Here is a 25,902-nt window from a genome sequence, read left to right on the forward strand (position 1 = left end):
ACAGATGTAATGTCAATAGGAGTGCAAAACTATGCATGAACACACTCCTTTGCATCAGCACCGCTTCTTTTGCCTTACCATTACCTTGCACCTTCGGGGTTTTCAGCTTTTAAATGAGTGAAGAAAACAGAAGTAATACCCTGGAAGTGTCCTTGCGGGGGGCGGAGAGTGACTGAGGGAAATGATCGCTGCCGAGGGACCCCTGGCACCTCTCCGGGGAGGAGGCCGGGTGGGTGCGGGGGGGAATGCGGAGTTGGTGAACGGGAAGCCTTTGGCCATTCCTGCGCAGGGAGGAGCCGCTTCCCGCTGGGGAGGAGAGACCATGTGTGGGGCGGGAGGGGGTGAGGGAAGCGCCCTTGGGCTCCTCCTCTGGCCTCCATCCCTTCGCCGCCGCGGTGAGTGCCGGGGAAGGGCCGGGGCGCGGGCGGGTTGCCGGGGTCCGGCTGCGGGCCGGCGCCGGGAGAGGGCTGGCGAGTGTGAGCCCGAGTGTCGCCTTTCTGTAGAGCAAAGTTTCTGTGGTACCGCCTGAAAGGCTTGCGAGGTGGAAGGGGAAGGGCTGCGCCGCTCCTGAGCTGGAAACTTCGGGATTCCTGCGTGTTTCCTCAGGAGGGTCCCTCCCTCCCCGGGGAGGCGGCGGCAGGCGCTGACAGGGAGTGGGAGCGGGGACGGGCAGCAGCGCCCGCAGCTCCTCGGCGTGGGGACAACGCCTTCGGACGAAGCACAGCAGCGCTACCCGACGTAAATGGTGTTCCAGACGCTGGCGAGGATGTGGTGTTCCTGAGGGCTGGTGGGGAAGAGTGGCGAGGTCCCACGGACGGAGGAGGTGGAAGGGTTGCATCGCTCCCCTCCTGCCCTGGCGGCCGCCTCGCCTGTCCCGTGAGCGGCGGTAACGGGGTACAATGAGCCATTCGCTTCCCCGAAAGCCGGAGCGGAGATCCAAATCCGTGCGCGGACTCAGCGGCACTCGCTTAGGCCCCGGTGCTTCTCTCACGTAACGCGAAAGAAGCTGGAAGAGCGGGAGGCGGGAGCGGTTCGCAGGGCAGGATGGTGCCCCGTGGCCTGGCCGCGATTCCATCAGCTGCAACTTTTCCTTGTAGGATTCACTGCTGCTTGAATGTGAAAATAGTAAATGACAGTAGAAAAGCGGTCCCATGTTTACAGACAGCAGTAAATTGCCCCCTCCTCCTCTATCTCTTAACAACAACAATCCACAAGGTTTCTCTGATTGGAGAAAATTTCTTTGCTTTCTAGTTGTGGGTCCTTATTATTTATTGATCTTTTCCCACCGGGAAGGAGTTATAAGGAAGCCACATAAAGTCTTTCTGGCAGGGGCTTCTTAATGCATCCAAACACTATATATAAAGTTCTCTTTCTATACAAATAGAATTAGGATATGTAGGAACAAAACCTGTGAGGGATGTGAATATTTCTGTCAAAGCCTGTGCCTTTTAAAGAAAAGCCTGCCATTTTGCCAGATGGAGGCAGAAATAATTTCTTCTGTGTTCTTTTATGTCTGTTGCTCTTCAAATAACTAGAGATGCTTACAGAAGCTTATGATACAGTCAGAAGAGAGAGAGAGAGAGGGGGGAGGGAGGAAAAACCACTGAAAGATGCTGATCTCTGTGACCCCAGAGCGATGCAAGAGCACATGAGTTGTAATGGATTTACAGGAACGTGATGTTAACATATGGCTCCCTGGGCATTTATTGACATGTGTAGCATCAGTGATGATAGTTAGAGATTGTGAAGTGGGGTGTGATGAGTATGCTTTAATTTACACAAACAGAATAATTTAAGATCTGCACAGAGACTCTGTACAAGCTCTACCAATGCACTATTTTTGCTATAAAAATAAAAGGCTATTTTTTAGTACCTTTGGGAATACATTGCATTGCTTCTCATCAAACAGGCAGGCTTTTTGTGTAGCATATGTGACCATTTGCCTCTGATCTCTGCATGTGTTTTACTGTTCTTGAACTAAGTAAAATAGCTGCTGCGTGGAAATAGGTGTCTTATTCACTCATTATAGTCAAAGACTGACTGCTGTTGCATGCATGACATAAGATGTGGAAAATTGGTCTCTTTCCTGTCTCTCCCCATGATAGCAAAAAGTTGAATTTATACTGACCTGATCGAGTCAAGATTACCAAGCACGGCAAAGTTTCCCATTCTCCTCTTGCTGTAATGACTCTGTAGTGGGTAGCTGTAAAATAGCTTTTCTCAGGAAACAAATCTGACTTGGAGACACAAAGGGTACAGGGCTCCATTTCATGTGAAATGGAGCATTGTTTTCATACAGCCACCTCTGGAAGAGTAATTGCATTTTGAATGCTATGGACAGAAGGCTATGCTAGCAGGGACTCCACTAGCCCTGGGCTGGCACTCAGGTTTGTGTGTCTCACTGTTGCCTTGCCAGAGCTGGCTACTAGGTGCTGTGTAAATCCTGAAGATATTCCAGCTACTGGCTGCAGTAAGCACTGGTAAGTAGCACAGGACTTTATTTCACGGGCAATTTAGAGGAACTGTTCTTGTCAGAGTAGCAAGACTGCAGAAGAAGTAGTATTGACTGAGTTTTCTGCTCTTCGGAAATATTCTAGATTGGTCTCAAATCAGCTGCTTTAAGGAACAGTTGTTAATTAAGTTATTCCTTGTATTGTCTTTACTGCATAATCCTACATAGTCTCCTTGGGAGCAGCCAGCTCAATAAGAACTCAATTCCCTAGCTGACCCAAAAGTGGAAATGTTTTTTAGCTAGTATGTGAGATCCTTCAGCCCCTTTATCTACAGCATTTACCTTTGACAAGACCTTGTTGCAATAAACCAGCACATTCTTTGCTGCCAGGGGTCTTGCGGCACTGCAAGTGGAACAGGCATAGCAGTTTTGTTAGGAGAAGAGCAAGGAGATCTCAGTGAAAAGAGGATGTGAGGAGGGCAGGGCCAGGAAAAATAGAAATGTATATATGCTTGCACAATGCTGAGAGTAGAGGGAACTCAGAGGAAACACTAGATTAAAGTGCCAGTGCCTTCACGCAGAAGCCATCGGCACCACTGCAGCTTATTGACATGGATTGAACAAAACCTTGCTGGAGGCATGATGCTTTTACTGTACCTCTTACTGTGACAAATTTCATTTCCCTTTTTCATTTCCCTCCTTATTCCTGGCCTGATCCCCATCTCACTTCCTCTTTCTTATTCTCAGTTACACAGGTTTTTATTAGCATTGATTGCCACACTTACTGTTGCTTCTCACATCGCTTCAATCCCCAGCAACATTTCATTTGGCCAAGGCCCTGTCTTCCCTTTCTTCCCTTTCTTCTTGGCTTTTACAGCTGGTGGCTAAGCACTCTACTCTCAGGTTCTTTTTAATTCCTTCTAGTCTATTTCCTGTCTTCTTCACCTGATGGACTTTGCTGTCCTCAAAATGGCTAACTGCATTTCCTCTCCAACATCATTGGCAGCCTCTTCAGTAAGTCATTGTTTGTTTTTTCCTCTTAGGAACAAGAAACCCATTCTGTTCCCAGATAGGAAGCTTTTCCCCATGAGTGTTTCTCCTGTTGTCTCCCCATACCAGACTCCTGCTTCACTCATGTCTTGCTGTCTTCACTCATGTCTTCATCATGTCTTGCTGTCTCCATTCCTCCTTAGGTGTTCTGCTGTTTCAGCTACTCTGTCAAGCTTGCAAATCTTTCCCTTTTTCTTGCTCATTTCTCCAAATAGATGTGTTCACAAACTGTTGTTGTTAGAAAAGGTGATCTGTTTTGACTGTAACTTGTAAGAGCCTTAAAGTGTGTTTCATAAAAGGATTTTATTCACTTTAGCCCTTTTAGAAATGGAAGGCAGTGCACTGAGGTGTCTCACGTTAATGTATGTCTCAGTCTTTTCTAACAGCATCCCCATTACTAGTGCAACATCAGTCAGACAAATTGCACTGGAATTGAATCCAGCATCTGGAGGGCCCAAGATAAGGCAAAGAACACTATATGCACTTTAGCAAGGAAGTGCTTTCAACAAGCTGCATAAGCACTTACCTTTAAACATACCAGATGTGTAACCTAGCGTTGTAAAACTAACAGATCCTTCCACAAGAGACATAGTAAACTTGTGTTCCACTCACATTGAAGCACTGTGGAAGCTGGGATTTTTTCCAGAAAGAGAGGTGATGGGCTTGCAGATAAGATGGGGACCTCATGCTGTCACACATTGGCCTCATGTTTTAAAAAGCACCACCAAAAAAAACCCCAACAACACAAAGAAAGCCCTAGTGAAACAGAATCATATATGTCAAGTTTTTTCATACAGCTAGTACACTTTGCTGTGAAAAAATGTAGCAGGAAGTCTTTCTATTCCAGCAACATTTAAAGTGTTCAGCTCTTCATCTGGTATGGATTTTCTTAGTCTGTGAATGGTGGAAATTTCCATTTTTTCTTATTAAAAAGAACTGATGAAAAGTACTGCATACTCCAGTACTGGATGGTGTGGGTTTTGCATTAAATTTAATATTTTCATTGAAAATATCACTGAGTACGTCACCATGCACGGAATTCATATTTCCAGTCCTGACTTTGCTCCTTGGCATTTTTGTTCTTTCTCCTTTTCTCCCTGATGTTTAGCCTTACTTTATATTCCTTTTTGTTTGGTTTCTTGTTTCTCCATTCCCCTGCAGATGACCCTGTGTGAAAGGGAACATGCTCTGTCCTGCAGCATATGTATGCACACCCCTTCTAGTAGTAACCAGGATTTGTACTGACTTGGATGTAGTCAGATGCAGGGCAGACATCTTTGAGGCCTACTGGGCATTCCATATTTTTCATGTTCTGTCCTGCTGCTGTATTTCTTCTTTCTTTTCTTGTGCTCTTTGTAGATGGAACTGAAAGAGTGAAGAAAATGCCTCTCTTTGGTTTGTACACTTGACAGTGCTTTGGTTCATTCTTATGGTTTTCTGAATATTTGTCTCAGTTCTTCTTACAAAGTGGGGAGAAAGAAAATGCATTAGAATAATGTGGTCCTAGAACAACCAAAGCAAGCAGGGAATGTTGGGTGGATGCAGTATCTTGAAAGAATAGGGTTAATATTTTTACTGCATGTTTTAAGATGATGCTGTCTCTTTAACTAAAGCCTACAAAAGCTTTAGAGTAAGTGGTGTTTTCAACATGTTTGGTCTTCATTTATGGAATGAGCTTTCTTGAACAAAGAGATGTGCCAGTGTGGCTTCTAGGAAGCTGAGTGACTCAGAAATCAGCCACTTCCTCTGGTGGGTCATCTGAATGGCGTAATGAAAGGTTGATCTGTCTGAGTAGATGCAGTCACTGGTGTGGTAAGAAATTCAGATCACTTGGTTACATTCCGTTTGTTTGAAACAGTTTTGCCGTTTTGGGAGTTGGCTGTGACCCAGAGCAGTTATGCTGGGGATTTGCCGGGTCTCAGCCCTTGGAGAGCCCAACTCTTAATGCAGTTATCTGCATCCAGCAGGTCAGCAACCGTAAGCTGGGACCTATTGGGAAATCCGAGGAGCTAAGCTGGTTTGCCCTGCTGGTTTGAGTGTAGATAGTTAGTATCACTAAAATGCAGTAGCATAAACTATGTCTTTCTCCAGCATCAAGCAGGCAAAGCTTCACTGATGCAGACAGCAGCTTCTGGTATAGAAAACGGTATAGAAGTGAGATTGTTCCAGTAGCAGGTCATTTAGAATAATCTGTGAGCTGGCAGGGCTCAGTTACAGCTTGTCAGGGGAATCGCTGGGGAGCATTTGAAAAAGTTTGCCATCACTGTGAATGTCTTGGGAAATTGTGAGAATTTTGTAGCAGCAGAGTTGGCACAGTTACAGATTTGTTGGAGGGGTGGGTCTTTTGTTTTTGTTGATATGACTGTAATCAGAATTTAAGAACATTCTTCCAGATATCCCTTGACCTGCTGAAACAACAGTATGTTTTAACTGTTACTGGGCGATGACAGTCATTTGTGTTGATCATGCAAATTCTCGTTGTCTCTGTGGAGGTGATTCAGTTGTGATCTTGGCAAAAAATTAGCTTCTTGCATGGGAAACTGTATGTGCGAGTTTGTACCTAGATAGTACCTAAAATTACTTACTGTTGAATTGTAATTGCAATATAGCTTCGTGCCTACTATATGGTAGACACATTAACTACAAGTTACAAGAAGCCCTGCTTTAGTAATACAATAGGGAGCAGTCTGATCCTGATTCCTCTTGCTTTATATGCCTTGTAGAGAAAAATAGGAATAAAAGGCCGTCTAAAAAAAATTCCCAAGAAGTGGTGTGGAGAACAAGGGCATACACTGTGTGTATATTTGCAGACAAGGAGAGAGCATTCATGCTAAAGAGTATGGTTTCAAAATAACATCCCTCCTGATGCTGGTGAATCTGGTGTCCTGAAGCTAAACTCTTTACCCTAGTTTAGCTAAAACTGCCTCAGAGTTCACAAAGGCTTGCTTTCAGGAACAGGTATTATATTGGCAGCACTTTGTACAGAGTCTCTTGCTGTAACAACAAAAAAGCAGAGTGAATTGCTACTATAAATTAATTCCTCCTACAAAATTAATTGCTATGAAGCATAATTTTATTCCGTTTATTTCCTTGTCCAGATTATGTCTGGACAGATGCCCTGCTTTGTCTACTGAAACATGAAAAGCTAATAAAAAATATTAAATGATGCACTAGGAACAGGCAGTTAATAAAGCAGATGCCAGTGGTGGTGTTTGAGGCAAGCTACAGTAAAATACTGGTGCGGGAGGGAGACTGCCTGTTATAGATATTTTATTTTTCAAAACCTGAACAAATAAATGGAAGTACCTAAGGAAGAAACCTTATTAAAAAGTTGGCCATGATACTACACAGAGTTTGGGAGTTTTCTGTGATGTCTAATTGGAGGATGTATGTGCATAGAATAAGGTTTAAACTGAGGTTCTGTACAATTACTTTTTTGCAGGCTCGGTAATGTGAAGGACAGATTTCTTGTTTGCCTGAAGTTAAATCCAAGCTGACCCATCACTACAAATGGACAGTTTGTCAAAGATGAGGCTTGGTGGAGCAGTTTCTTGGTATCTCAACTATGGAAGGCCAACTTTGTGCTAATGTGGATATTTCTGTGAGAAAACCTCCAGGAGCAAGCCCTCAATCCTTCATTGCTTTGCTGAAGGTTCACCGAGAGCTTCTGGTTGGTAGGATCCGAAACACACAGTGTTTGATTGATAACTTGATGAAGAATGACTACTTCTCCGCTGAAGATGCAGAGATCGTTGTCCAGTTTCCTACTCAAGCAGATAAGGTACAATTTTTTTTTCCTCTAGCCAGTGAAGCTTTTGGTTACTTTCAGTTCGTCACCAGATTTTAAGGGTTTATCTGACAATTTTACATCTAGTGTATTTTCTAATCTTGGTTATTTTGGAGTTTTCCCACCCCATTCTTCCTGGATGAGCATCTCCAGCACATCCCTTTCCAGCACTGCTGGCACTGCTGGTGATGCCCGTTGGCAGCTGTAAGAACTAGCAGGGTGATAATTGCTGTTTTGTCCCTCCCAGCTGCAGCTTTGTCCTCTGATAAAGCGGTGGCCACATGGTTGTTAGAGTTGTTAGAGGTTGTTAGAGCAAGGAAAATCTGCTTTAGGATGCTGTGGGACAGATCATCCTGCTTTAGGAGAGACAGAAACGAAATGTTGTTTTAGAAGTTAATGATTGCGTGTTGTCTGTATGAACACCTTCCTTTCTCTTTAAAGATCTATGTACATTGTAAATGTTTCTATGGAAAATTGATGTATCCTGGCATATTTGAGTTTTTAATTCATCTTTGGACATCAGTAGCAAAAATTATTTCCTGGTCTTTCGTTAGGAGAAAATTACTGTGTATGCAGTTGGTCTTTGCATCATAACTTGAAACAGCTGAGGAGATTGTTTCCCAGACCAACCAATCATGCAGCTTCAGAGCCCTGTCACAGGGGCAGGCAAACCATAAAAAATTCAAAGACCTTGGACTTCACCAACAGTGCAGATTTTCATAAAATAATCATTCTTGCTGGCATGTTGAAATGGTAACACAGTGCTCACACTGTGTGTAGGGTCAAAGCTGAATAAATGCACACTGTATGATTATCTCAGTTTCTTGTTGTTCAGCATAATATGCATGATTGTACCAAAGCTGAGGGGGAGGCCATGCATCAGGAGTCTTAGCAGAGACAGAGGGCAGGCCACACTAGTGTAAGTGAAGTGGACTCTGTGGGAGCTTCTTTGGAAGGCATAAAGTTGCTTTTTAGAGCATACAAATTGTCACAAAAAGCTCCATGTGTTTGCTGTGCTGCACGTAATCATCACCCTGATTTAAGCTCACAAGAGACCACAGTCTCTGGAAACCCTTTGTCTGGTTTAGAACTGCATTCTTCATTCATTTCTAGCAAGGGGATCCTGACATTCAAAATGTGCCCCCAGATGATTCCTCTGTCTTGCAGAGGGTTTTGTACTAGGGCTGCCTTGTACTGGTGCACAGAGATCACCCTCTGCCTCGCCTGTGGAGGTGACACTTCGTGCTGAACTGCTCCAGCCACTGCCTGGTAGCCATTAGTTTTGGTAACAACAGCAGGCAGTGGAGCCATTGTACAGAGAGAGCCTGAAGAGCTGAGTTGCTGTGTTGGAAGGAAAAGTTGTAGGGTTTTGGCTCAGCGTTAAGATCCAGGGACAGATTCAGCCTACCCTGCTCTGGACCTGGCTGGATCCTGAGGTAAATCCAAATGTGACTGGAGTACTTACAATACAGGGGGTGAATTTAGGGCACTGACAAACCACCTCTATTTTCATTTTAACCAGCCAAGCTGAGGAAATCCTTTGGGTTCCTTCTTGAGGAGTGGTATTCTTCTGTTTTGTTTCTGGTTGATATATGATTGAGCTGCAAGTTCAGACCATAAATTGCAGAACCAACACTCTTGCAACATTCAAACATAAACAGCAGCTGAGTTTTGTGTTGGTTCAAATTCAGAGCTAGATTTTGATTTCACCCTTTTGAAGCACCCGCTTTGATTTTGGCCCCCTGCTCCAGTCCAGAAAGGATCCTAAAGCAGTTAACAAGTGTTACTATGATAAAATGCTGTGTATCAGTGATCTTTCTCATGGTGTTTCTTCAGGTTCGCAAAATTCTAGACTTGGTTCAAAGCAAGGGAGAAGAAGTTTCAGAATATTTCATCTATGTCCTGCAGAAAGTCACTGATGCTTACTATGAACTTCAGCCTTGGCTGGATGAAATAGGTTATGAGCCTTCAGAGAGTATTTGTAGTAAACCTGTGGTAAATACAGATCCAGGTAAGGTCATGCCATCTCGATCCCTTCCCTTAGAACTGCCCTGCTATGTAGGAAGATCCAACCAGGTGATAGAAGAGTAAGAGTTTAGACAGGCACAGCCAGGGAAAATAACTGTGGGCTTGCTAGCAGTGGTGGCCAAATTAAAAGGCACACTGTGTAACACAAGGGTGATGTTGATAAATTACATCCTGTTTTGTTAAACTCAGGCTCTTTCTGCATTTGTTTGTGGATATGTAACACAATGGCAGAACCACCTTGTGCCAGCTGTAGTATTTTCTAGGCCTCTACTACAATTTATTAGCAACACTGTGGTGTTTTGGCAATGGACTAGCTAGTATTTCATGATGAGAACAGTCAAGCAATGAGGCAGGTAGAGCAGAGAGGCTGTGCAGTCTCTGTGCTTGGGGGTTTTCAAGATCCAACTAGACAAAGCCCTGAGTAGCCTCATCTGATGTCATAAATGATCCCATTCTCAGCAGGAGGTAGGACTAGACCTTCTGACATCCCTTCCAACCGGAATTATTCTGTCATCCTAAATGATGATTTTTAGCAATCCTAAAAATCAGAGTTTAAGTATTGCAGAAATTATTTCCTCTGGAGAGGTTTTCCATACTACATAAATATAAGAATTTGTCCCCATCTGAAGCAAAATTTCTGTTGAAAAATACAAGCCAACATTGCACAATAACTGAGATACTCATTTTTTGTTGTCATCTTAAAAAATATCTTTTGAGGTGCCTGGCACTTTGTTTCTAAAATGCGTGGCTTCTATTTACAATATAAATGACCAAAGAAGTTAGGAGAGAATAACTACCTACCTGATAGAACTGCAGGTAGCATATGAGTACAGTGAAATCGGTGGCCAACAACTCCTACAAGCCTTTGCAGAGAGTTAAGCAGCCTTTAACAAAGGGTCAGGGGCTTGGCTTTGAGTCTCAGCTGAAGGATAGCAGCCCCTTAAACCAATGCAGCATCAGTACTGGCTGCCAGGAAATGGTGGCTCACATGTGACCTTTCTTTAGCACCTGAATTTCCCAAGTGAGTGATGATGGCAGCACAAACAGAATCAATCTGCCAAAAAATCCTTTTCACATTAGAATTACTTTTGTTTATTACCCCCTCTGAGTTCCCAAAGGGGTGGGTCATTGTATACATAGGTTTTTAAATAATAGTCTTTTTAATAATAGTTCACTGTCTTTTTAGTTAGCAGGTATTGCCAGAAACTCAGACATGAACTGGGACGGGACTCCAAGTTTGTTATGTTGTATGCTCAGAGGGAGGAGATGCTGCTTGAAGAAATCTACTCTGACAGTATAATGGAGCTGGTCAGTTTTAACAATGAGAGTCTTGGCCAGGTGGGTCAATTAGAAGCCCTTTTTGATGATGCAGTCGGGGTAATTAATGAAGATGGAGAGACTGTTTATGTCTACGGTGATGCAGGAATTGGAAAATCCATCTTGCTGCAAAAGATACAAAGCCTTTGGGCCAGAAAAGAATTGGACATAGGGGCCAAGTTTTTCTTCCGTTTTCGGTGTAGGATGTTTAGCTGCTTCAAGGAAGATGAAGCTATATGTTTGAAAGACCTGCTCTTCAAATATAATTGCTACCCAGACCAGGACCCCACAGAAGTGTTCCATCACATATTGCAGTTCCCTCATACAGTTCTTTTCACTTTTGATGGCTTTGATGAGATCTATTCCAACTTTGATCTCAGCAGTGTACCTGAGATATGCTCACCCAATGAACCCATCCACCCCCTGGCACTGCTCGTAAGCCTTCTCAGAGGAAAGCTTCTTAAGGGATGCAAGAAAATTATTACTGCCAGGACAGGAACTGAGATCCAAAAAAATATCATTAGGAAGAAAGTGTTCCTCCGTGGTTTCTCCAAGAATAACCTGAAGGAATACACAGCTATGTTTTTCAGAGATGAGCGGCAACGAGCACTGGTATCAAACCAGTTGGAAGCTAACCCAAATCTCTGCAGTTTGTGTTCAGTGCCTTTATTTTGCTGGATTATCTTTAAATGCTATGAGCACTTCCATTCCATGTTTGACAACCACGAGCTTCCAGGCAGTTCCGTTACATTGACAGATGTATTTTTGCTCATGATTGAAGTCCACTTGAACCGATCTGTGAAAACAAGTTTGCTGAAGAACAATATCAGGAGCCAAGCAGAGATGTTCAAATCAAGAAAGGAAACTCTTCTAGCTTTGGGTAAAATGGCATACAAAGGGATGGAGAACTCTTTCTTTATCTTTGAGCAGGAGAAGGTCTCATCAGCAAACATCTCTGAGGAAGATTTGCAACTGGGCTTTCTCAGGACAGTTAAAAGTTACAGTGGCTGTGACAGTCAGGCCACTTATGAGTTCTTGCATGTAACCCTTCAGTCCTTTTTCACAGCATTGTTTCTGGTTATTGAAGAGAAGGTGGGTGCCAAGGAGTTACTTGAATTTTTCAATGAATGTTCTTCCTTTGAGACTGCCCAGCCTACTTGCCTTCGTATCCCCTGGCTGAAGAAACATCTAGCAGGGGAGAATCCTTTCCAAAATAAAGAACACTTTAATTTTACCAACATGTTTCTTTGTGGCCTACTTTCTGGATCCAAGCAGAAGCTGTTCAGACATTTAGTTTCGCCTGCAGTCATTAAGAGGAAGAGAAAAACACTCATCACGTACCTTGCGGAGAGCATGAAATCCCACCTGAAAGGCTTCACTCGGTCCAGGCTTACGAGCTACAATCAGGTGCAGGTGCAGCCCAACTTTGTGTGGATGCTGAGGTGCCTGTACGAGACGCAGAGTGAGAAGGTGGGGAGGATGGCTGCCCGCCGCATGCATGCCAACTACATCAAGCTGGCCTACTGCAACGCCTGCTCTGCCGACTGCAGTGCCATTTCCTTTGTTGTGCACCACTTCCAAAAGCGCCTGGCTCTGGATTTGGACAACAACAACATCAATGACTATGGAATAAAACAGCTGCAACCTTGTTTCAGCAAGCTTGCAGTGATCAGGTAGGAGTCTCTGTACATAAGCAGGTCCTTGCTTATCCTTCGTTTATTCCACTAACTGGTAGGTTGAAGGAATTGATCTCGGAAGTGGAGAAAGATGAGGATACCTGCTGCTGGAAATTAATGTTTCAGATCTTCTGAAATCTTTGTTCATTTAGTCACAGGAGCAGGGATAAGCTGTGAATTTGGAAACCAAAATGGAAAGGGTGGTAAGAAGTCCTTAGAAGCACAGACTGTTTAAACCTGTAGGTTTAGCTAGCTCCATCTCAAATTGTTTTGTCTCAGAAGAGGATTTTTATGAGAGAAAGTGCTTAAGGGAAGAAGGAAACAGAAGGGCACCCTCCATTATCTGAAGATTGCCTGAGGCCATCTCTGCCCTTGGTCATAAGGGGTAAGGAAGGATCTGCTGTTCACAATAACCCTTGATCCAAAGCACTGAATTTCTTGCTTTTGCATCCTGCTAAAATGTCTGGCTTTCATAGGACAAAAGCTATCGTATAGTAGTCCATGAAAGGATGTGGTTGACATCTTCAGATGTGGTGTTTCACTGAGGTGATGTGAAGGGAGAACATGGCTTGGTGTGAACAGGGAGAACTAACTCCACCTCTAACATCACAGGCCAGATTTTTTCACCTCCATCCCTTTGAGGTTGTGCCATGTAGCTATATCTTATTTGTCCAAACATTTAGGTGCAGAAAATCAGGAACTTCATATATATCTTTTTTAAAGCTCCTTCAGCCTCATGAGAATGTTTTTTTAGCAACTGGATTTGTTCCTCCCGCTTGGCTGCACTCTGAATTTTTTTCCTCTAGGAATAAATCAAAGCAAGTGACACTTGTTTTTTTTCCAGTTATTTGCAAATTGACTGACCTCCCAAGAGAAAGCAATAAGGAAACTCCTGGGGAAAATGCATAAGTGTGTAAGAACAAAACAAAGAAGAAAAGGCCAGCCTTTCATTCTTTGTGCCTATCATGTGATCATGCCATACACAGTGTGGTCTTAACACCATCCCCAGCACCAAAACAGTCTTTTAGGCTGCTGTTTTGTCTTTATGGATCTTGAGATGCTGGAACATTCATTTCTAATAAGCAATTTCTGCAGGTCAGGAAATGTTTCCAACAGCTTAACCATCCCTTTCAAAGAAGCAGACTGTTCTGATCTGTAGAAATTGGCTGATTTCTCCTGTGTGCTAGTGCATTCCAAAGGGACCAGGTTGCTAACTAGCAAAGGCTAGGGAGGCTGTTGGTGATAAGGGACTCTCAGCAGGAAAACATCAGCTACTGAGTTTGTATACAAACTAAATGTGGTCAAAATGCTTTCATAGAAACAGCTTTACCCAGAAAATGCAATTCATGGCAATTGGAATGCTTCACTTGAACCTGTCCCATTTAGTGAAGGTGAAAAAGCTTGAGAAGTTACAAAAAAAAAAAAAAAAAAGCATCAACAAAAACTACCCACCTCCAAACAACAGTGAGAAGTATTTTCATTCTGTGAATGACTGACATTGATTTGTTTCATGTCTGGCTGGGACAATAAAATTAGAAACATCTAGCACACCCATGGGACCACAGTTCTGTTTTCTGGCCAGGGCTTTTCACAACCTTTATTTGGTGGAGCCTGAATGTGTTGTGACTTTCAAGATGCCTGGCTTTCACTACGTACTCAGAGAGAACATTGCAAGACTAGTAGTTTGGACAGCTTGCTTTTGCTAGGGTGTTAAGCAAACTTTCTTCCTGGAATCACAGTAAGCACAGGAGGAGGGTGAGATGTTTATCTGGTGTCTGACTTCCTACATTTTATTGTTCTCAGTTCTGTGGACAGCTTCCAGAGCATTACCTAGGAGATCTGGGGTTTCTGATTTTTATCGGTTTTGGAGTGAGCCATATAAAGCTGAGCTCACATTTCCCTTAACAGCTTTTAATATGTGGCATAAGGACCTTTAAAAATATCAGAGGAAAATGCATAGGCCTCCAGTCATGTGTTAACTCATGGGTTATGAACACTTGTAATACGTATTGATTCAGACTTTTCATTCCCTTCTTTCCAGGCTCAGTGTAAATCAGGTCACAGATCACGGTGTAAGGATCTTGTATGAAGAACTCTCCAAGTACCAAATTGTGTCTTTCTTGGGGTATGTACCCAGCTGGGAGCAAAACACTCAGCACTGATACTAGAAAATGAAACTCCAATGCTGACAGTACTGACACAGCAGAGGTGGGGTGGAAACTACAGTTACCTCCTCATTTAAGCACAGCAGCTTTTTATGTCAAAAATTATGCTGTAACAGTTCACTGGGACAAGGACCACAGCTTCCTCTCCCATCACTCTGCCTCATGGGGTGGCCTCCTGCTGGCATCAAACCCTTCTGTGACACAGTGTGGACCACTGTCAGGTTACTGAACTGTGTGGGCATGCTAATTTTATACCAAAAGCCTTCTGCTGTGGAAGGGAGAGAGTGCAAGCAACAGAGTGTGTGTAGTTACAGCCTTCTGTTTTCTGTGCTGTAAACTGATTTATTTCCACTATGCAAAGCAGATACTGCTTCATAGAGACTGGTGTCAGGAACATGCAGTTTCAAGTGTCATGTCCATGATACCAATTTCTTTCAAGAGCTTAATTAGTTCTTAATGAAGTTGAAGCTGGAAGGCACATTAGCTCTGACTTCCTGCTCTTGGTTAAGTAGCTACATAAAAATGACTTTTTGAAAGGTGAACTTGAATACCAAGAATAGCTTTTATTTTCCCAGTGCCCTAATGTAAGTACAACTGCTCAGATATCTGCTCTTCAGTAATATTTGCAAGGGGATTTTATGACTTTTAAAAGACCAAAGGTACATTATGGTGTTTTCTCTTTTGACTTATCTTCTGGCAGTATTATTTCTGTATGAGCACAGGAATAAAGGAAAGCTTTGTTTGCTTGTGGAGACCATTTATTTTAAAAATTATATAAATATTCATGATTTGCAGTCTGGTCTCCTTATATTTAAATCTAGCCCATCACAATATGAATTATGTATCAAAAGAGAAATACAAGCAACTGTGAATATGTACAAAGCCGTACAGAAAAGATAGATGCTATGTGTGCAGCATAAAACATTCAGGTTGTAAATATTTAACAGTAGTAATAACCTATTTTTACCAATGTGATTTTTCTTTAAGCTTATACAACAATCAAATCACTGATGTTGGAGCCAAATATGTTGCAAAACTAATTGAAGAGTGTTCAAGCCTGGAATATGTTAAGTATGTTGGATTTTTTTTTCCTTTCTACAGTGTCCTAATTAAGGTAAAGCAACTTGAAAGGGGAGGGAGAGTAGAAAAAAAGACAAAAATTGTATTTGAAATAAAATATAATATAGGTTGCAGTTGTATTTTTTTTTTTTTTTGCAGTAGTCTAGTAGTGGATGGCAGCAGGTGAAGTTCTTGAGTCCATAATTTTTTCTGGAATATAGTAGTGAGTTAAAGGAGTGCATGAGACCTGTTCTTTACCTAAATCCAGTCCAAGCACCTGAGCAAGGCTGAAGTTGTGCATGGACCTTGCTGCTGCTTCCTGTAGGCAAATTCCCTTGGATATAGTACCAAGATTTTTAGTGTCTGATCTTTTATGGGCCACTGGAGTCAGGCTGTGCTGGTGTCATACCTCAACTCTGGAATTCTGCAAATTCACCTGGTGAGTTGTTCCCTTTAATTCCTGGAACTTCCCCAGATAAGAGAGTCTGGCCATGCACATTGGTTGGACATAAAGGTAGATCATTAACCAGTGGTTTAATTGTGGCCGTAGCAGAAACCAGAGGTAAGTGCAGCAATGTCAGCCTTTGGTGGGAACACAGGAACAGGCAGCCAGGGACTCACAGGCTCTAGTCCTTGTTCTACCACTGACTTGGTCTGAAACCCCACTATAGCCACATCCTTCCTACTTGAAATTTTTGCAGAATTTTGAAACCCAGGAGCATTTCAGTTCTTTCACTGCTTTGACAGTGTTTTGCTTATTTAATGTAGCTTTCACAAAAAAGGCCTGTTGAAAAATGGTTACTTTCAGGCTGCACAGTAACCCTAGAGGTTATTCTGAGATAGAGTGCACGTTCATGTGCCTGAAGTCAGCCAAACAAGACAGTTTTATGTAAATATGGTGGCTTGGGAGGGTTGGGGGTTTGGTCTGTTCTTTATATCAATCTATATGCAATTATCTCTCCCTTGAACTCCAGCTATTTGATATCCACAGAAGACAAAAGTAGAAATTTGTGTAAAATGCCAGCTGGAGACTGACTGCTGCACTGAGCTATGCCACTGCCTAAAGCCTGTGCTTACAACAGAAAGACTTGAAATTATTGCAGTCTGCTTATCAGCTGCAGTCTCCTCTGGAAACACACAGTCAAGAAATACTCTGTTCCCTGTGGCATCATGAGACATGCTGCATGTAATTCATGAGCTCTGTAGCAATTGGTGTGAATTATATTACAGACAAGGCCGGGGTCCTTGCCTTGAGGATCAGTTCCTAAAGCTCATTTCTAACATACTGAGCACCAAACCCAAGACTCTACTGTAATACTTCTGATTTGGAGGGCTGACATGCAAAATATGCAAGAGACAACATAAAATTATGTCTTTTAGTCAAAGGTCAAGTGCCTGCAGTATTTTTTTACTCTGAGTTAATCTTTTATAACTGCAGGTAGCCTTCAGAGTTAATTAGCCTTAAATACTTGTGTGGCTTTCTGAACTGGTGTTGTGATAGCTGCACAGTTGTAAGTGATGCACCTCATCAATTTATGTATTTTGTGCAGAATAGGAGCAAACAAAATAACGAGTGAAGGAGGGAAGTGCCTTGCCCAGGCCATCCAGAAGAGCAAGACAATGTTTGAAATCGGGTAAGTTCAGTGCTAAGGAGCAGAACTTAGGCTTGATCTTGGCAAGGCACCTGTAAATCCCTTAGGATTCCTTTTTTTCATGCTCCCCTTCTCTCCTCCTGCTATTCCTTCCCTCCTCAACAGCAGCATTAGAGCGAACGAGTGTAGGAACACAGCCACATTTTCTTCGTTTCCGTGGAGGGCTGCTTTGTTGTTCTTCAGTTCACACAACGTTTGGTTTGTGTTTTGGCATCTGTTTTTTTCTTTTTCACTGTTCTGACAGAACCTTAAAGGAGAGACAAACAAACAAGAGGACAGTATGTAAAGCTAGCCACTTTCTTTATGGCAGCACAGCTCCTCTAGAGATACTTGGTTATTTTTAAGTCTGTGTGGTTTTATGACAATTGGCACAGCACCTAGTTATTGAGTGTCATTGTTACAACTGTCAGACCTTCTGCATCACATCCTGATAAAGTTGTGAGCTGGGAGAATAAAAAGGAATTCATATCATCCTTTTCTCTTAGTCTGTCCCTATCTGCAGAGTCTGCTATTATTGGAGAGAGGTCTGAATGTACTCCAAACCTTTAGCTCCTGCCCTCTTTCTCATGAAAGGTGCTAGGTTTGATTCATTTTATTTATTTTTCCCCCCTTCTGGCAAATCCCAGTTTCCTCTTTTCACTCTACAGGAGAACATATTTCTTAAAATTTAGTCCTTCAATACATGGAATGAAAACCTCTGCTTGGCCATTGTGAAAATCACAGTAGCCGTGAACATGAAAATCAGATTTGTACAATCAGATTTTTGGCCTTTAATTTTGTTGTTCTACAACATTTCACCAGTACAGTGAACAACCTGCACACTGCCATATAGCTGGGTCTGCTGTGCTGTACTTGCTGTAATTTCAGTGAAAGACTCCTATTTTCTCCTGTGGAGGAAATTATCACTCCAAATGGATTTAGGATAGCTTGGACAGAAATGTTTAAATAGCAAACTGCACTGGGTCTGAAGGACAAGGAAATTCTGGGGAACTTACTGGAAGTCCGTGTGTTTAGATACCACAGAGTTCAATTGATTTTAAAAGAGCTGCCAACTAATTACTGATAAGATGAGTGTGGCTCTGAGTCATCAAGCCGGGGTCCCTGTAAAAAACCCAACATCTTAGACCTCAGCAGAGGTGTTTTCAAACCTCATAATACAGGGTGAGTTTTCAAAGCGGTTAGTCTGCATAGTAAGGATTTGACCAGATATGTCTAGTCTCTGATCAAATCTCTCCAGCTTGTAGCATGTTACCTTCTCTCACAAAATAACCCTTTGTGTAATCAAGGGTTGTTTTGCCATTGGAAATACTATTCCTTACCAATGTGCAGCAAGGTGATCCTGAAAGCACTCCTGCTGCAGCAGCCTGTCTCCTAGAGCTGACTCTGTGCTGTGGCCTGAGGGTACTGGTGAGTCAGCCGAGGCTACTGGTGTGATGTGCAGGGAGTGGAACATACCTGCCTCAGTGGGGAGGGTACCTGCCAGGTTTCTCACAAGCCTGAAAGACTGTGAAGTAATCAGGAAGGAGGGGAGGGGAGGGGAGAGAAAGAGAGAGAATGCATTGCCGAGAGTCAGTAGGGCAGCACAACTGATATCTCCTATTCTCTCTTCACTAGGATGTGGGGTAATCAAGTTGGAGATGAAGGAGCAAAGGCATTTGCAGAGGCCCTGAGGAACCACCCCAGGTTAACAAACGTGAGGTAAAACACCTGCAGAGCCAGGCAGCTCTGTGTAGTGCTGGCTTTTCCATCCTGCTGTGAAGCAATGACTCTTCCCACCAAGTGTTAGCTTGGAATGCCATCTGATATTGGAGCCTTTGCTGTGCAACCAAGAGGTCTGTGGTGCAAGCAAGAGGCCAGACTCTGTCAAAAAGCCCTGTGTAGCCATTAGGCAAGTTAAAAACACCACAGAACTGGCATCCTTTCCTCTGTCTGCACCTCCTCCCCTCATGCTGCACAGAGTTCTGGCATTTGTGAAGGCACATGGTCAGTGGGTGCCATTTTGATCTGGGAGCATTAGCAGAAGGAGGCACCAGCTGTCACAGAATCGGGTTCCCAGTGAGCTCCGCATTAACAGTTTCTATTGAGAAGGTGCAGCAACTCTTACCAAAGTACTTTTTAGGCCATAATATGTTTGGGTAGGGGCTGAGACATTCTTATATTTGGACTCATCCTGTACTTCAATGGAGCTACACCACCACACATTCAGTGCTAGTGAGATGTTGTCCTCACTGGAGTTCAGGGACCAGCTTTCTGGAAGCCATAACACGGGTGAGGTTGGAAGCACAGCAGAAGGAGAAGTCAGCAGTGTTAAACAACCCATTCCCTGCCAGACTTTCAAATGCTGGCTGGGGATTTAAAGATTTAAAGATATTTTGGAGTCCCTCCATACAGCTGGAGCACTGGGTTCATGGTGACCCTTTCCATTTGTCTCCCAGTTCCACTGGCTTCCACGGTGAGGGAGCAGACAAGGCTCCTTAGTTTCCCCACAAGGTGGCACATGGCAATAGTTTCTTCAGAAATACTTTGGGAGTTTGGGGATCTCTGGAGAGTTTATTGCTGCCACTTCACATCCGGGGATTTCAGAGCTGGTGCCTTGTCCTCTTTTCTGCAAGCAAGTAGTCAAGCTTAAAAATTAAAAACTGAACAGGTGCAGTGACCTAGATATACTTAAACTTAAAAGCCATCTGAAATAGCCATCTTCCCATGAGTGCACAGTCCATCCAGGACGCATCAGACTTGAAAGAAAACATTTTGAACTTGAATCAGAGCTCAGGGATTCTCAGACAAGAGCAAATATGCTGATGAATGTGTTTGCAAAAAGAAAGAGGAGTAACTGTGCTGTCTCAAGCTCGGGTTTGCTGGCACTTGTGCAAAGTGAATCCTCTGCTCTGCAGTGTACTTGCTCTTGGCTTCATTTCTTATCTCCCACTGGTTAATCTTGCTCCATGATTTGAATTCATAGTAAGCACCTGTGGTAGCTTTGTGTGAAGACCAAGGGTAGATAAGCCCTACTACATCAGTTTACTTTATTTGCCATTTTTATGCCCATGATGGACTGAGAATATTCAGTTTAAGCTGAAGCTAGGCGGGTCTCATGGCAATACATACTTGTGCTATTGCTCTACTTGGTTCCCCTTTCTACCTTTTCTGAGGCCTTGCATTATTTTGAGGGGGGAGATGCTTTTTGAACTCTGAAAGCCCAGAGCATAACTTTAACTGGATGATTTTGCCAATGTCGGTTCGAAGAATGAAGGGCAGACTAAGAAATATCTGTGGTTCATAATGGAAAGCATTTACAAGCTCATCTCTTCATACACAACAGAAGGTGTTGTATTTGGAAGAAGTATGAGGTATTTGGATGCCTGAAGGACTTAAAGGACAAAGTGCCCTGTTCATACAGGGATGACAAATGCATGTAAAAACCTGTGTACTGCTAAGCACAACTCTTTGTTCTTGTTAAAAGCCTTGACTCTCAAAATTACTGGGTGCAACTCTGCTGTCAGCCCCAAGAGCACAACTCACTGACAGCAAACCTTATGGCCTGTATGACAGACCTGCACTCAGGCTGCAGCCTGTGAACTGCTCTCATTTGTAAAAGTCATAAGGACTCAGTGGTTTGTGAAGCATGTGGGCCTTTGAAACACATAAATGCTGAACTGTACAACTGGGAAGCAGATCATCCAGAATATTCACTTGTATTTGGCAGTGGGAGAGCCAAGTGATGCTGTTTCCTAGACATTTGTATCTTTACTTCACAGTCTCGCATTCAATGGCATCACGACAGAGGGAGGCAAAAGTATTGCTGAAGCCATGCAACACAACAACTCTGTGAGGATATTCTGGTAATTGACAATGTGGTCTCTTTCTCCTCTTCTTCCTTTTCCAGAGCAAAAATCTTGTTTTATTTCCTCCAATCCCATCGCCCCTCCTACTCTCCCCTCTTCCTTCTCTCCCTCCCCTCATCCCCTGTGCTTTCACTATCAGCAAGTTATAAGATATCCCTTTGGAAGAATGTGGACATGAGTAATGGATCAGCAGCACGTGTCCTTTGGGATGCATTCCAGTGACCCAGTGTCATGCCTTGCTCTGCTCCCTCCATCTTGCTTTCCCCGTTTTCTCTCATTTCCATCATCTGAAATAAAATTCTTTGTCCTCAGTTTTTGCACCTCTTCAGTGTTGTCTGTACCTTTTCCCACTACACCTCATCCACCTTTTAGACACTAAAGCATCATGAGAAAGTATCACTAGAATATTGCTCAGAGAAATAAAGATCTGATACTCTTGTCTCTTTTACCTCCAGGGCTTCTCTTCAATATCTCTTTGTGTCCAGCCTTTACAAATTGCTCAGGGCAGGAACAGCACATCCCCCTTTGGCTGTCTAAAGCTAAGTCACAGACAAGCTGCAAAAACAGGGGGCTGAAAAATAATGATAACATCCTAAGTGAACATTTTCTCTCCCACTTAGGTTGACTAAAAATGAGCTGGACGATGAAGCAGCAATGAGTTTTGCAGAGATGCTGAAGGTCAACAAGAAACTGGTGCATTTATGGTGAGTTACATTCCACAGTGGCACAGGCTCTTTGGCAGTCACTACATTAAAGCTTCACCTTCCAAGTGTATGTAGGTCACAGTAAGAGCTTCTGTGCATGGTCTGGATGCAGCTGACTGCTTGTAGACAGTTGTAATGGGAAGTTAATAAAGCTGCTGTCTAGCATTTGGAACCTGCTTTCATACAGGGAAAAGTTCAAGCTGTTTCTGGTAACTTTCAAACTAATGATTGATTTAATCTCTTGTTAGGGGAACAGTACCGGCCTCAAAATAAAAAGTTTCAAAAAATAACCTAAAACAACCAAGCAGACAGCTAGAATAGAATAAGGTTATTACAAAATTCTTTCTGTTTATTATCACACTATGAAAGTAGTTCTTCAACCAAGAACCTACATGACAGACACTTTAGTACATGTCCCATTTGTCTGATGCTTTCTTTTAAGGCTAGCAATACACTGATGCAAGACACTCATCTCCAAGGCATCAATCCCCAGGAAACCAGGGATTATTTCTAGCAAACACAGTGAGACTTGTTACACTTCTAAGGAAACATAGTGTTGGCTTTTCTAATCCAGAGGTTGCCAATGGATGAGGTTGGGCAGATGTGAGCTGTAAAAATAATAGCCATCCATTCATTTGAAGTGATCAAGGGAACATCAGACATGGAGTCCCTTTACACACACTTGGCTGACCACACTCTAGCACACTCTCTGTATTAATCCTAGTTCCAGCCCCTTAGGAAGCATGCTGGCTGTCACGGGTGCCAAGTACTTGTAGCTGATTTGGAAAGCAGCAGAAGCTGTGGTGCCCATCACCCTGAAAATGAAAAGGCGGTGGGGGAAGCGCTTGATTTCTTTGTGCACAGCTGCAGATATAATTCACTGAGCAGTTTGGCTGGAATTCATAATAAAACTTCCCCCAGCCAAAGCAGACATAGTAATCGAGATAAATGTCTTTGCCATGGCTTAGTATTGTCCAAGGGTTTCTCCCAGTGGACAAATTTATATCCTACTTTGTTGATTACACCAGTGGATTCCTCCAAAAGGTGGTGACCTATATAGATAGTTGAATTTGGGGCAGAGTTAAAGTCTTTTTCCAGTAGCTGAAAGATTCTACTGGATCCCTTTGCACTTTGATTCATATACCAAGTACAGAAACTCCTTTAATGGGAGTGCCTCCTTCCCTCCCTCCCTAAGAGATTGTTCAATGCACTCCAGTTTTCAGTCTCATCCTGAATCCTGAGGGATTCATGCAACCGGTCACATGGAATGGTGCAGCTATGGGGCTCAGCATGGTAGACTGAAAGGTGAGTATTGAATTAGGCTAGGCTGATGAGTATTTTTATACTCATGCAGATGAGTGGCCTTTGTTCGTCTTTAGCTGGTGGGATGGTTTACAGTGTTCCCCACTAAGAGTTCCCTACTGCTTCATCAGTTTCACTGCTTGAGGATCTTACGTATCTTTTTTTCTTCCCTAAGCTCAGATGAGACATAATTTATAGCTGGTAAGTTGGCTTCACTGGGACTTGCACCTGCTCATACCAGAGTCAAAATCAGTGCTTTATTTTTCAAAGATCTTGTTGGTCTGATAAGCAAGACTGGAGGACTTGGCAGCTGCTGCAACAGGCAGCTTCTAGATCATTCCTGCTAAAACACTAGGCCTACACAGGGCCTGTACATCACTTAAAAACGTTCTCACAGTAAGAAAGCAGAGCTAAGAGGTTTGTCTGTCTCAGTCCAAATATCACAATCCCATTACCACTAGTGAACAGTTCATAGCAGAAATTTGTCAGCTGTGTAATTAAAATGCTCAGTATCTCCAGAAGGCAACCACATGCAAGATTGAAAGGAAAAGATTAATACTCTGAGCTCTGTTTCTGAAAGTGGGGCATTTGACCAATACTGTGTACCATTCTTGCAGATAAAATCACAGGAATTTTCTTGTGGCAGACAGCTTTGCTCCTTGATGTCAAGCTGACTGTAGGTTGTGCATGTGCTGCTAATTAGTTTGCATGTTAGATTGACTTGAAATGCTTTTTTTTTAGGCTTATCCAGAATCGAATTACAGCCAAAGGGGTGAAGTGCCTCAGTGAAGCTCTCAAGGAGAACACGACTATTCAAGAAATCTGGTAAAGGTCCCTTTCTCAAAGGCTCACTTTGTAAACTTTCTTTCCCTTTAAAACTCTGCTGGCCTTACTATTTCCCAGCCTAAAAAATTCAGAGCAAGTTTATGTGAGGCAGGGGTTGTAGTTCCAGCTGTGGATTTCAAACAGGTAAAAATCCACTGCCACTGAAACATTTCCTTGTGTGTTCTGAATGTCAGGCAGTTTTCTTGGTTCACATCTGTCTGTACCACTGATTTGCAGAACGTGTGTGTTTGCAGAATCAGGGCCTGAATTTATAGACCAAGCTTTGCTTGTCCTGTTGTTTTTATTTTTAAGCTTCTGAACATGTTCATGCTTTTCAGGACCTAAATGCCAACAAGCAGGAGATGGTTGGTTACCTTTAATCAGCATTACTAGTCTGGTTCGTAGAATTTGTGCTTGGATTTTTTTGGGCGGTGCTCCAAACACACTGAAAGTGCTAAACTACAAGAAGATTAACTTTTTGTAGGATTTGTTTGCTTTAGATTAGGTGGGCATCACATAGTCACACGTGTACATTTACGGCAGAAAGCCAAATACCACATGCCTTCCCTCACCTCAGGGAACTCAGGAGTCAATAGAACTGAGCTGGTTTTAGCACTGCTGCTTTGTTATTTAACATGAAATTTATTTTTAAATATATGTATTTGTTTTAGTGAAAGGACACTGAATTCTTGCTTAGAAAGACAGTGACTCACTGTCTGACTAGTGTGTTCCCTGGAGATGTGGAAGAGGTACTTTTTTCAAAAGCCACTGTCAGCTTTCGTCTACAGAAGAGGCATCCATTCCCCCTCAGATCGTTCTGAATCTTCAGACTGAAATCTGTCTTTTGATTCTGGCCTGAATGTTCAGAGGCATTCATTAACCCAACTAATTTCATAAATCTGAATGGTTTAATGGATTTCAACATTTCTGAGAGCAGCACTTAACCAGGCTGCTCATTTTCAGGGGTGTAAGTGTCAGTGTAAATTATGTGGCCAGAATCGAAAATTTTGCTGTCGGTCATTTCACGTTAATAATGCCTGAGTACTTCACAGAATTTTCTTCCCATGTTGTCATGGAAGACACAAAACGCTCTGGAGACTTTAAATGCCTTTAAACCAGCCCACTGCATGGGAAGAACCTTTGTCAGCTATGTGCTGCTTGCTGAAATGCCAACAGCTGGGTTCCCACACCGAGTTCAGTTACTGGAGCTTAGGTGTGTGTTCAGGTTTTATTTCTGAGGGGGAAGCCTTGTTCCTTGGATGTGCAGTGGGAACAGTAGTGCTGTATCTGGCCTGCCTAATGCCCATTACCAGTTGTGTGCCCTTGAAGCATGCAGCCCGCGTGGCATTGCAAACCTCTGCACCACAGCCTTGGGAAAATAGAAGATGGGGAACAGTCACTACCTTACTTTCACATCCCTTTTGTTTTACTCCTCCAGCTTGAACGGGAACCTGATAAGCCAAGAAGAAGCCAAAGTTTTTGAAAACGAAGAGCGAATCATTTGCTTTTGAATGAGGACTTTCCCATTTTGCCAAGTTTGTGTTAACAAAGGTTACTCCTACACTTGGACTGCAGAGTTTATAAAGGCATAAATCTACAGTGCTCATGGCAGGAGAGAGATATAAAATAAGCTACCTTTTTATGAACACACCACACTCCCTCAGCTCCATCCCTTACCCTGCCTGTTATTCTTAATCCTTTTGGTGAGTGGGAAGTTGCCTGGGTAAATAATTAATGTTTGTTCGGTGCTTTGAAGATGAAATGCAAAGTGTTAACAGACTAAATCCACTGGCAGGTGTATGCATTTTGATAACTGAGTTTAGATTTATTCTGTACAGTGCTGTAAATAATCTCTTATTTATACACATAAATAAGGACACACACGTACATATGCAAGAAAGGGTGCAAGATGCACAAACTCCACCTGCTCAGAGTATTACCTGCCTCAGAACTGAAAATGAATATAGACAGCTTTACCAGAAACAGTATCTATAGTGGTTTCTTGGTGTCAGTGTTTTGAACGTAATTCCTTCTTCCTGC

At 42.9% G+C, this 25,902-nt stretch overlaps 1 protein-coding gene across 4 annotated transcripts; it reads left to right on the forward strand.

The window, feature by feature from the left end:
- The first annotated feature begins 351 nt into the window (after positions 1-351).
- On the forward strand, positions 352-25,675 carry NOD1 (nucleotide binding oligomerization domain containing 1). Of its 4 annotated transcripts, none has more exons than XM_069007420.1 (12): positions 352-395; positions 6,945-7,283; positions 9,126-9,300; positions 10,504-12,307; positions 14,352-14,435; positions 15,463-15,546; positions 17,085-17,168; positions 18,801-18,884; positions 20,945-21,028; positions 21,652-21,735; positions 23,779-23,862; positions 25,301-25,675. In XM_069007420.1, exons 2-12 carry the CDS (start codon positions 7,068-7,070, stop codon positions 25,371-25,373), a joined length of 2,856 nt encoding a protein of 951 aa, XP_068863521.1. In that variant the 5' UTR covers positions 352-395; positions 6,945-7,067; the 3' UTR covers positions 25,374-25,675. The 4 variants fall into 4 exon arrangements, 3 of the variants coding, with proteins under 3 accessions (XP_068863521.1, XP_068863522.1, XP_068863523.1); XM_069007421.1 differs by lacking the exon at positions 352-395 and adding an exon at positions 3,336-3,588; XM_069007422.1 differs by lacking the exons at positions 352-395; positions 9,126-9,300 and having other exon boundaries at positions 7,210-7,283.
- Positions 25,676-25,902: the final 227 nt, after the last annotated feature.

Source organism: Aphelocoma coerulescens, chromosome 2 (genome assembly GCF_041296385.1).
Source record: "Aphelocoma coerulescens isolate FSJ_1873_10779 chromosome 2, UR_Acoe_1.0, whole genome shotgun sequence".
NCBI lineage: Eukaryota > Metazoa > Chordata > Aves > Passeriformes > Corvidae > Aphelocoma > Aphelocoma coerulescens.